Source organism: Terrapene carolina, unplaced genomic scaffold, assembly GCF_002925995.2.
Source record: "Terrapene carolina triunguis isolate 2854851 unplaced genomic scaffold, T_m_triunguis-2.0 Scaffold189, whole genome shotgun sequence".
Lineage (NCBI taxonomy): Eukaryota > Metazoa > Chordata > Testudines > Emydidae > Terrapene > Terrapene triunguis.
The window spans coordinates 5,832,893-5,845,260 of record NW_020664540.1 but is presented as its reverse complement, the minus strand read 5'-3'; the positions used below and the strand labels follow the sequence as shown (position 1 = coordinate 5,845,260).

Sequence of the window (12,368 nt, the reverse complement as noted above, 5' to 3'; positions counted from 1 at the left end):
TAGTTGTGGGTGGTGTCATCTTTGTTGTGAAAAATTCTTTGAGGTGGAGTCGGTGGAATAATTTTTCTAGGTTTCCACGTGTTAGTATGATACCTGGTTCTATGATGGGACAGAAGTTTGGTCCCTTGGAAAGTACAGATCCTTCAGTTCTTGTTTGGGGTAGTCTTGATGGATTGATGATGATGTGGTGTCATGTGATAGCCATGTGGCAGGTCATGGTGTAGTGGTTTCTCCTGGAGGTGGTGTTCTGTTGGTTGTAGAGTTGTTTTAATTGGTTCCACTTTGTTGGGGTTTTTTTTTTTTGCCAGAGGTGCATATTTTTTAGCACCACTCTAATTTTATTTTCGTGAAAACTTTCTTAGCAACAAGGAATGAGAAGGTAGAAAAAGCATAAAACATGAGAAGCATAATTGTTTCTATGCTGTTAGTCCTAATAGGTGAAGTGTTCCACATATGTTAGTGGATAGGGAGATAATCTTTTATGTCTAAATTACAAGTTCGAATCCAGTTGATGTTGGTAGTAACTGAAAGTCCTTATCTATCTGCTGTGCCTGTTTGGCTTATGCAAAACTGGACCATTTCCTAGTAGATGGGTTTCAATGTCAAGGGGACTACAATACTCCTTTTTTTCTGATCTTTTGTCTGGTATATTTAGACAGTAAGATTTTGGGGGAGGGACTGTCTCTTTGTGTGTGTGTGTGTGTGTATGTATGTATATGTATACACATCCTAGCACATCTTGACTGGGGCCTCTAGGTATTATCATAATACAAATAATTAATATTAGAATATTTTCCATTACACGTTGTTTGGTCTAAGAATAACTTATTTTATTTTCAACTCTCCTAGGCTCTAGCTGTATCTCAAAACACTTATATATGTTCTTAACTTTACTCACCTGAATTGTTCAGTTGAATTCAACAGGACTACTCACCTACTTAATTTAGGCATTAGTGTAAGTGTTTGCAGGATCAGGGCCTTAGTTTTTTGCTGTACTTTAAAAGAGAAAAATGATAGTAATACATACTGACCAGCATGAGCCAATCTTGAAATGCATGTTGGTAGTTAGACCTCTTAATACTAAATGAAATCTTTGTGCACTTCTCTAGAACAGTGGTTCTCAACCAGGGGTATGCGTACCCCTAGAGGTACGCAAAAGTCTTCCACAGGGTACATCAACTCATCTAGATATTTGCCTCGTTTTATAACAGGCTACGTAAAAAGCACTGGTGAAGTCAGTACAAACTAAAATTTCATACAGACAATGACTTGTTTATACTACTCTATATACTATACATTGAATTGTAAGTACAATATTTATATTCCAATTGATTTATTTTATAATTATATGGTAACAATGAGAAAGTAAGCAATTTTTCAGTGATAATGTGCTGTGACACTTCTGTGTTTTTATGTCTGATTTTGTAAGCAAGTAGTTTTTAAGTGAGATGGAACTTGGGGGTATGCAAGACAAATCAGACTCCTGAAAGGGGTACAGTGGTCTGGAAAGGTTGAGAACCACTGCTCTAGAACACTCTGCTTTGGAAAGCCCTGTCCTTTATAGCTAATTAGTTTGTCTTAGAGCATTTAAGGATTTGGCCATTTTGTATATATGGGAATGGAGAGATGATGTATTATCTTCCACAGCAGTCTGAGATGGAGGGAACAGTGAGGTTAGAGACAGACACATTGGGAGTCAGAGGCCATGGTGAGTGTTTTGGTTCCTTAATGAGGATTGTGAGCTGTAACATTTAAACTGTGGAGCCTCCACATCTAGAGCCTTTGAAGTATTTGGCTGAAAGGAGCTCCTTAAAGAAGTTGGTTTGTCACCATGGTGAGTGGAGAGTATTGAAAACCTGACCAGATTCAAAGGGTTGTATACCCTGGTATGGAAAATCAAGCTTAAAAGTGTTGTCCAGAAAGCTTTCATAGGAATGTGTTGTCTAACTTTTTGTCTTTTTTGTACATCTTTCCAACTAATTTAATTTAAGCATTTAAGAGTGGGCACTATCCCAGCAAGTCAGTAGCAGTGCAGCATATTTCCATGGGGCTGAAACAATCTGGGATCCAAGTTCAGTTCTTCACTTCTTGAATTTACGTTATTGTGGAGGCCGTGTGTGGGAGAGAATGCCTGGAATTACTTCCAGATGATATGTAAAGGAGGGAAGTATCTCACTAGCTAGAGTCTCATTGTAGAAAGGTGTTTGGCTCTAGAGAGTGTCTTGTACAGCTGTACTCATATGGAAGAATGTAGTTCCATTAATTTTGGAGGAATGGGGGGGGGATTTGATAGGAACATGATATCTTCTCCTTTTCTCACCCTAAAGAGAGGACTATTGGAGTCCAAAATATTCTTCAGATAATTAACTACTTAACAGCATACATATTCAGTACTACAGGTTTTAGCATTTTGGTCTGATTTGCCGTTAAAGTTGATATTTTCCAAGGTTTTTTGCTTGAGGTAACTGATGTGTCAGTCCATATTCTTTCTGAAAATATGCTTATGATATGAATATGACATAACTCAGATATACCTTATGCAAGATGGCTCATGTGAGAGATAATTGGAAAGGTTATGATTTCTTGAATGCGATTATCCAATCTGTATGCCTGCATCATTTCTGTATCTAAAGTTAGGAATATTGACTATGTATCTGTATTTCAACTATGCTGCTTTGGGTGATGCCCACTGCGAACACTTCGGGTACAACAATGGAAAAGCCAGACAGGGCTCATGGCCCATCAGCGAGGACAATGGACTGTGAAAAGCTTGGTCTTCCTGTGGATGCTCCATACTGCCACTGACTCATGGATGCTGTGATGCTACAGAGTCAGGTGGTCTTGTCACCTGATGATACTAAAACATTACCTGTGACTTCTTGTAACTTTCCACTGTAAGGGAAGGGTGGCCAAGTTTTGGGAAACAAAGGATTCTCGCCTTATGTAAATCCTATTTAAGGGCGGAGAGGAAAGCAAACAAGACTTCTCCTCTCCATGGCCTGTCTGCCCAAGAAGAAAAACTGCAAAAGGGAAGGCTGTGGGGGAGTCCAGACTGAGACAGGAGTTAGGTTTGAAAAGGAATATAACGAACTCTGAACCACAGAAATTTTGCAAACTGCTCACAACAATATCTAGGGTGAGAAATACTATTTGTAACCAATTTCTTTAGTGAAACTAGCGTACTTTGCGTGTTTGATTTCATTTGCTTAGTAATCTGCTTTGTTTTGTTTGTTACCCCTTTTACCACTTAAAATCTGTCTTTTATAGTTAATAAAATTTGGTTTGTTTATTATTAAACCTAGTTTCTGTAATTTTAACTGGGTGGGGCAAGAAGTGTGTACACCTCTCTCCACATTGAGGGAGGGGGCGAATTTCATAATACATTGTTGGTTCTGCACTCCAAGGGAGGTGGACATGGGAGTGCTGGAGCAAGTCCCTTAAGCTGAGTCTTCCCAGAGCTGATCTGCAGCTGGGTGTGGCCCTGCTGGTGTGTGTGTTAGAGGAGGCTTTAAGAGCCTGGCTCAGCAAGACAGGTTAAAGGGGGCCCATGCTGGCGGAACAGGTAGACTCAGTGGTATCTCAGCACATCAGGTGGTTTCCCAAGGGGTCCAACTTGTCACATTAACCTTATGGTTATTTTTGAAAAAATCATCTTTTGTGAAACAATCCAATTATTCATCACTAATAGTTTAGGGGCCAGTTGTGCAGCCCTTACTCTTGTGAATATTCTTGTTGATTTCAAGTAGCCTGCTCACACTAAAGCCACTCAGTGCAGCAGCTGTCCCTTAGGATATGCTAGTTTAGCAAGGTAAGAGTGCATCTGAGGGCATGTCTACACTTAGCTGGGATTGACGCTGCTGCGATCAAAGCACTGGGGTTCGATTTAGCGGGTCTAGTGAAGACCTGCTAAATCAGGGGTTGGCAGCCTTTCAGAAGTGGTGTGCCGAGTCTTCATTTATTCACTCTAATTTAAGGTTTCGCGTGCCAGTAATAATTTTAACATTTTTAGAAGGTCTCTTTCTGTAAGTCTATAATATATAACTAAACTATTGTATGTTAAGTAAATAAGGTTTTTAAAATATTTAAAAAGCTTTATTTAAAATTAAATTAAAATGCAGAGCCCCCCAGATTGGTGGCCAAGACCCAGGCAGTTTGAGTGCCATTGAAAATCAGCTCGTGTGCCGCCTTTGGCATGTGTGCCATAGGTTGCCTACCCCTGCGCTAAATCAACCGCAGATTGCTCTCCTGTCGACTCCGGTACTCTACCGGAATGAGAAGAGTAAGGTAAGTCGATGGGAGAGCATCTCTCATCGACGCAGCGCGATGTAGACACCTCAGTAAGTTGACCTAAGCTACGTCGACTCCAGCTATGTTATTCATGTAGCTGGAGTTGCATAACTTAGGTCAACTTACCCCGGTAGTGTAGACAAGGCCTCCAACTCTGCTGAGATTTGTTACTTTCTAACCTTCCATCTCATTTTTTAATACCTGATTGCTTCATCGACTCTACATTTTAGACACACAATTCTGTGACCCAATTTACAGTATGTGTGCTTGACTTGTATTGCAGCTGTTTCAATGTACAAGGTGTGTATATACTAGCCTTAACACAGAACCTTTTGCACGCTGACCACATTTTCTGTTCTGTAATGTAGATGTTTAGCTAATAAAATTCAGTATTTAACATTTCTCAAACAAAATATAAATGAGCAGTTGTTCTGTGGTTTACTGCGAGAAAGATTTTACAATTGAGGGCTAGATTATGACTTAATGTTTTTTCTGGAGTAAGGGGCGGCACATTGTTACACTAGCTAACCTTGGAGTAGCCCAGGCGAGAGATTGTGGAGAAAAACTCAGTGCAATTTATTCTGTGTGCTATGCCTTTCACCCCTCAAATCCCTATGTTACCACCCTTACCAGACCATAATTTTGGCCCATCATACATTGTAAAAGTATTGAATGAAAGGGATGCATTGTAAGATCTATTTTAATGCTTTAGTTGTATCTGATAATTGTTACTCTTTGTTTTCCCCCCCCTCCCCCCATAGGTGCCGGTAAAACACCATCATTAGGAGGAGGATTCCATGTCAATTTGGGAAAGGAATCGCGAGCACAGACTCTCCAGAATGGTACTTGCAAACTTTAGTCTTGTTGTTGTACGATTTTTAGCTCAACATAAATGTGATTCCAAAGATGGATCTAGACTGTTTTCAGTGGTAGCAGATGACAGAACAAGGAGTAATGGTCTCAAGTTGCAGTGGGGGAGGGTTAGGTTGGATATTAGGAAAAACTTTCACTAGGAGGGTGGTGAAGCACTGGAGTGGGTTACCTAGGGAGGTGGTGGAATCTCCTTCCTTAGAGGTTTTTAAGGTCAGGCTTGACAATGCCCTGGCTGGGATGATTTAATTGGGGATTGGTCCTGCTTTGAGCAGGGGTTTGGACTAGATAACCTCCTGAGGTCCCTTCCAACCCTGATATTCTATGATTGATGTTTAATATTTAGTTTTGAAAGTGACCTCAAACCCTTGCATAACTATTTTCAGTAGAGTAGACAAGTCTGTAATTCTCCCTACTGCTGATTTTACATTGTGCGCTTGTTGGATTATTATAAATCTGCCTTATGAGATCATATAGTTGTTGGATAAATGATAATGGCACTTGACAGTATTTTAAAAGGGCTTTTTCAAGGTTGGCAGGTCCACTGTACTTTTTATTAGCAGATAGCGTACTGTACCTTTTTATCATCTTATCAATTTGCAAAGTTCTTGAAGTGCTTTATGCACATTTATTTCGAAGCATAAGTGTTCCACTGCTTTTATTTTCATACAGTTTTAAATTAAGACTTATTCAAATATACCTACAATAAAAAACTCTAATTGGGGAGGTGAGGGAGAGGGAGAAGAAATTAATTTCAAGCTTCCAAAGAGGGTATAAATAAGGGAAAAGGTAGACAAGCCTAAAAACACAATGTTTGCATGGTATACATTTTAATGTCGTTTGTATAATTGAAAATTACCCTTTTGAATTTTTTAATCAATGAAAGAGGTTTTAATTTAGAAATGGAATAATCTTCCAGTTTTAGATGATGTTACTTTTTATCCACAGATATACATTGCCATTTGTTGGCTAATCAACAGTGTTGCCTTTTGTTCTTGAGGTGACAGCTGATTGATTTTTGTCACATTAAAGACTCGCAAAAGGTGATGTAGGTGGGCGTCCATCAATATCTTACCAATCATCCTAATTTCTTACAGCATATTTTAAAATAAATGTTTTTCCTGAGTACAGGCTTTCACACATACAACTCTAGAAAAGGAAATCTTGGTTGCCAAAATTGTGCCTGCATACAAACAGGGAGGATAACACTGATCTGCACAAATAAATAATTGTAGAGTAATTTGATATAGGGCCAGATTACGTTACCCTTATTCATGCTGAATAGTACCATACACCATGTTAGTGGGGCTAACAGTGGAGTAAAGTGCTACTCAATGTGAGCAACAATATCAGAATTTGGCCCAAAGTTACATGATCACCTCATGAGACTTTGAAAATTCTATCAATAGGTGAAGTTTAATTACGTGAAGGAATGAACCTTAACTAAAAATTAATTTTGGACAGATATTTAAGTTTTAAACAAAGTGGCTGTTATGTACAACTATCTACTTCACAATATCAGAGGGGTAGCCGTGTTAGTCTGGATCTGTAAAAGCAGCAAAGAGTCCTGTGGCACCTTATAGACTAACAGACGTATAGGAGCATGAGCTTTCGTGGGTGCATCCGACGAAGTGGGTATTCACCCACAAAAGCTCATAGTCTATAAGGTGCCACAGGACTCTTTGCTGCTACTTCACAATATTTGTAACGCTAACTTTAGAAAAGTAAAATACTGAAAAAAATATTATTCTTTGAATATACTAGCCTCCTCTTTTTCGGGAGTCCTTAAAACCTAGAAAGTACCTTCTATTTTTCAGTTACTCTCTGAGGCTGTGTGTTGTGCTGAGCAGAACTGGATGTTGCTCTCTGGAATTTGACAATGTATCTCCTGAATTGGATGAACGGTTTGCTTGAGAATAATGCTGAGCTGTGTGTGTATTGGCCACTTGTGTGATGAACCTCTTCACTATGAGTAGGGCCCTACCAAATTCACGGTCCATTTTGGTCAATGTCACAGTCATAGGATTTTAAAAATAGTAAATTTAATGATTTCAGCTATTTAAATCTGAAATTTCACGGTGTTGTAATTGTAGGGGTCCTCATCCAAAAAGGAGTTGGGGGGGGGGCGGGGTAACAAGGTTATTGTGGCGGAGGAGTTGCGGTACTGTTACCCTTACTTCTGCGCTGCTGCTGACGCCAGCGCTGCCTTCAGAGCTGGGCAGTTGGAGAGGGACGGCTCCTGGCCGGGAACCCAGCTCTGAAGGCAGAGCCACCGCCAGCAGCAGCACAGAAGTAAGGATGGAATGGTATGGTATTGTCACCCTTACTTCTGTGCCGCTGCCTTCAGTCAGCAGCTGCCACTGTCCGGCCACCCAGCTCTGAAGACAGCAGCGCAGAAATAAGGGTGGCATGGTATGGTATTTTGCCACCCTTACTTCTGCGCTGCTGCTGGCAGGGCGCAGCCTTAAGAGCTCAGCTCTGAAGGCAGCGCAGAAGTAAGGGTGGCAATACCGCGACCCCCATAAAATAACCTTGTGACCTCCCCTTTGGGTCCGGACCCCCAATTTGAGAAACGCTAGTCTCCCTGTGCAATCTATATAGTATAGGGTAAAAGCACACAAGACTAGATTTCACGGGGGTGAGGGGGGAGGGAGAGAGACCAGATTTCACGGGCCGTGACTTGTTTTTCATGGCTGTGAATTTGGTAGGACTGTAACTATGATCCTCCCTGTTTTGTGCTACTTCAGAGTTCCAGTCTTCTACCAAGTAATTATAGGTTTCAGAGTAGCAGCCGTGTTAGTCTGTATCCGCAAAAAGAACAGGAGTACTTGTGGCACCTTAGAGACTAACAAATTTATTTGAGCATAAGCTTTCCGAAGAAGTGGGCTGTAGCCTAAGAAAGCTTATGCTCAAATAAATTTGTTAGTTCCTGTTCTTTTTTTCAAGTAATTATGGATACCTAAACTGAAACTTTCTTTCAAATAGTTTTACAACAGTCAATATTTTGCTCTGAGGTTATCCATGGTCTCCTTACCTCCACTCCATCACGTGTATCTTCCTTTATTCAAGAAAAGGGAATTTGGACTCAAATCTCTGTAGCAAGTTTGCATCTGCCTAGCTGCCAATATGTCTGTGAGAAACTCCTTCTCGGTGTGTACAGCAGTGTGCTTGCTAAGACACTACAAGAACAGTCTGTAGTACACATATAGCTATCCTGGTTGGTAAGGCCCTTCTTTTTGCTTCTGCATAAGGAGGAGGTTGGCTGGTGTATTTTAAGTTTTGCAGGGTCCATAATGACAAACTGAGCTATGGGAGCAAAGTTATAAAATCTCTCCCTGTCAGCATATGCCCTTAGTCATGATATTATCATTGCATCTACACTTATAGTATAGTGGCCTAATTATTTACATTACCTTGCATTTTTTAAAGAGAAGTGTGGTGAATGTTCATTGCCTAGAAAATATGAAGTCATTGGTACATGACTTTTTAAAAAAAGCACAGTGTTCTTGTCCTTGGGTGCTATAGTTTGTTAATTTGAAGAAGAAATATTAAATAGATGTGTAGTAATTGAGTTGTGCACTCATCCCATAAAGTTTGCATTTGTGAAGTTTATCTAGTTGCAAATAGCCTGGTGAAATAAGCTGATATTGAGATTGCTACAGAAGCAGGAATTTTTTCTTTAATTATTTCAAATACACCTCTACCCTGATATAATGGGACCCGATATAACACGAATTCAGATATAATGCGGTAAAGCAGTGCTCTGGGGGGGCAGGGCTGCGCACTCCGGTGGATCAAAGCAAGTTCGATATAATGCGGTTTCACCTATAACGCGGTAAGATTTTTTTTTTTGGCTCCCGAGGACAGCGTTATATCGAGGTAGAGGTGTACCTCCTAGGAGATGGATTTGTTCCTACACACTGGTGTTTCTCCATTCATGGATGTGTACTTCTGTTTTTAATAGTGTAAATACTCAATTTTTTCTTTCTAGTTCTGCTCTGTAAGAGTGCTGCCAGAGAGAAGATGAGTCCATGGGAAGCAGAGACAGGTTGTGGAACTCAAGGAATTCTAAAGGTTGTCACCTAATGTATTCTAGAGCAGCTAGGAAGAATGACAGAGGCTTTGTGTAGTCTGAGAATTCTGGCATGACTGCTCTGGCAAAAATACTGTATGTTTTACATTAATGTGGGGAAAAATCCAGCAATAGGACAGCAGCCTGCTAAAAATAGAAACTGATGCTGGGCCAAATCCATCTTTGCTGTAATTTCGCTGTTTTCAATGGAGTTACAAAAGGGCTGACTTTGGCCCACTATATCTAATTTAATCACTTCGTATAGTGGTCAGAATGGGCCAAACTAGTAGCAAAATATAAGTTGCTATGCACGTTGGCTATCATTTGTGTAAGTGATGTGATTATAGACTGTTATGAACTTGGTAAAAAGCAGTTTTTCATTTAAATACCTGTATGTGGTAACTGGTGGCTCTTCAAAGCCCCCAAATGGAAGAACAAAGGAGTGAAATATCAAACACATGCTATTTAGCAGTTCTGGGCTTTTCCTGCAATATTTTTTGATTTGTTTGTTTTATATAGCTTCCAAACAAAGGTCTCAGGCCTGAAAAGTTTAGACTCAGTTGTATGTACAGTAGACAGAGTTAACTTCCCACAGTTCCCGCTGTGATATCCCCCAAGAACTCGGAAGGCATCTCTTGAGGACACTCCTTGATTTCAGTTGGGGGGGAGGGATAGCTCAGTCATTTGAGCATTGGCCTGCTAAACCCAGGGTTGTTAGTTCAATTCTTGTGGGGGCCATTTAGGGATTTGGGGGAAAAAAAACAAAACAACAAAAAAACTTGTCAGGGACAGTACTTGGTCCTGCTAGTGAAGGCAGGGGACTGGACTTAATGACCTTCAAGGTCCCTTCCAGTTCTATGAGATAGGTATATTCCATGTATTATTGTTATTGTGCCTTAGCTGCTTGTTTTCTTGCTATTTTTAACAGTAGTTCATGGTGGTTCATATCTTCTGGCTGTTTTTGATGAACCAAAAGATACTTGTGTTTTATTTACTCAGGAAGTGGCTTTAGTTATAAAACTTCAGTCCTATTTAAATTTGCTAAAATATTAATCCAATGATAGATGATATTCACTGCCTTTGTCAATATCTGCATACCAGAGCTTCATTTATAATATACTGTACTTTGCTAATGCACTTAATACCCAGTTACACAAGATCAACAAGTAAGATGTATATCCTTTCTTATTGGTACTCAGGACCTCAAAAGTGGTTTTTGTTCAAATCTGCACATCTGTGAGGCGAGAATTGTATCTCAGCATTCGATTAATGGATTTTACATTAGAAAAAATGAAGCCATTTAAATGATGCCATTACCCACCAAACAGGAATAAGAGCTAGAAATAAAGTATTAATATAATTGCAGTCCAGTTAATTAAACTGGATCAAATGTATTCTACCTTGAGAGGGGGATCCATCAATAAGATTTTTTTTATAAAAAGACACTGACTTCTTCATCTGCTGAACTTTTTGAAATTCCTTTTGTGTTGGATGGGCTTTATAGGTACTTACTTATTTACAATAATGAAATTCAGGACTCTTGTCTCTTTAAATCTCATTTTGCAACACTACACTAGATTATGTAATCTCTCTAAATAGCTGGTTTATTCTTGTTTCCTTGCAGGCAATCTGCTCTTGCTATATCCATATCAGATTCAAGAACAAATTACTTCCAACTATGTCTGTGAGCACTGATGCTTTCATACAGTCTTCAGTGGTCAGAAAGAAGGGGAAATGGGAAAGGTGGTCAATAGCATAATTATGTCTTTAGTTACTTTTAATTTAGGCATAGATACTTGAGTTCCAGTAAACTGAAGTTTGAGGATTGTAGCTATGTACAGTTTTATATTTAATGTAACTTCTGGGCTACTGAAATGTATTTTTACTCCTTTCTTTAAGCCAATAGTTGTTCTGCTTATTCCTGTTATGAATATTAATGTAGGTAATGGATTTTTTTTATATTCATGGCTAAACAATAAGGAACTTTGGCAGAAGTTCTCTGAATGCATTTTTGTCTCTTCTTTTGTACTTGGAAACTTACTGTTTTGCCGTCACTGGGTCTTGGTGCACCTGGTTTATCTTAAGCATTTATAGAGAGCTCTGCCCTTTACCAGTATCACTGGTAGACTGCTGTGGATGAAGAAATGGGTTAAAAGGAATAGAAATAAAGGACACTTCTTTTATTTAACAAAAAAACAAGCAATGATAGCCCAAGATATGCCATCTCCCTCCCTTTTTCTCCTCCTGTCATTGACGTAGAGCTTTCTCATTTGATCTCCTCCTGTCTCTGTGGTCAGTCTTTTAGCCTCTCATTTGATGGGTTGACCCATTCTCTCTCTTGGAGTGATCTTATCTTTTTACTGTTTCCCCAATCTGCTTTTCTCCAGTGAGTTACTGCTCCACTCCAGTCCTGCATCAGTGTCACTATCTTTTGACCTCTCTATCTGGGTATCTCATCGTTACATGGCCAAAACAGAACTGCTTAATAGCTCTGCTGGCTCTCCCTGTTTACTCTAGCAAGTTTAGGCTCCCTTTCCTCTCCTTCCAGGCCCATCACAACTCTTTCCCTTCTTGTTGTCGCCCTACTGTCCCTGCTAAACCAATGACACCATCCTTCACCAGCTTCTTGCACAAGTATGTCTACACCTTCTTGTACTCTACCCCTTGTGCGTGGAACTCACCCAGGTGAACTGACCGGAAGGGCCACTGCCCTTTCTTTCAGATCCTTCTTGAAGAATCACTTTTGTCATTTTTTTTTTTTTAAGACTTTGAAGAACAGCATCTAAATACATTATTCCAAACTGTAGCTCTGTAGAATGGAGCTCCCAGTTTGATAGGAGAGCCAGATAACGGGGGATGCACAATAACTGTGAACACTGAGGAAACTATCACTGAAACAGATGGAGGAACACACTAAGGTAAGAAGGGTCAGAGGACTAAAGAGGGAATGGTATAGAGTAAAGAGGGAATGGTATAGAGTAAAGAGGGAGTGGTGTATTAAAAAAGTACCCGTTCGATAAACCAGCATCTTCTCAGGATAATCTTAATGGAAATATTATTTCTATATTCTATTTTTTCTATATTCTAGAAATACTTTTCCCCCCTGCTTTTATCATTGTCAAACTTATTTTAAAACTTT

The 12,368-nt window shown here is 39.7% G+C and overlaps 1 protein-coding gene across 1 annotated transcript in view; it reads left to right on the top strand.

The window, feature by feature from the left end:
- Positions 1-12,368, top strand: part of BRF1 (BRF1 RNA polymerase III transcription initiation factor subunit) — a 219,934-nt gene that overhangs the window by 20,421 nt on the left and 187,145 nt on the right. The window contains exon 2 of the mRNA XM_024194413.3: positions 5,049-5,129. Coding sequence (XP_024050181.2) covers positions 5,049-5,129 — 81 coding nt within the window. The remainder of the gene's footprint in view (positions 1-5,048; positions 5,130-12,368) is intronic.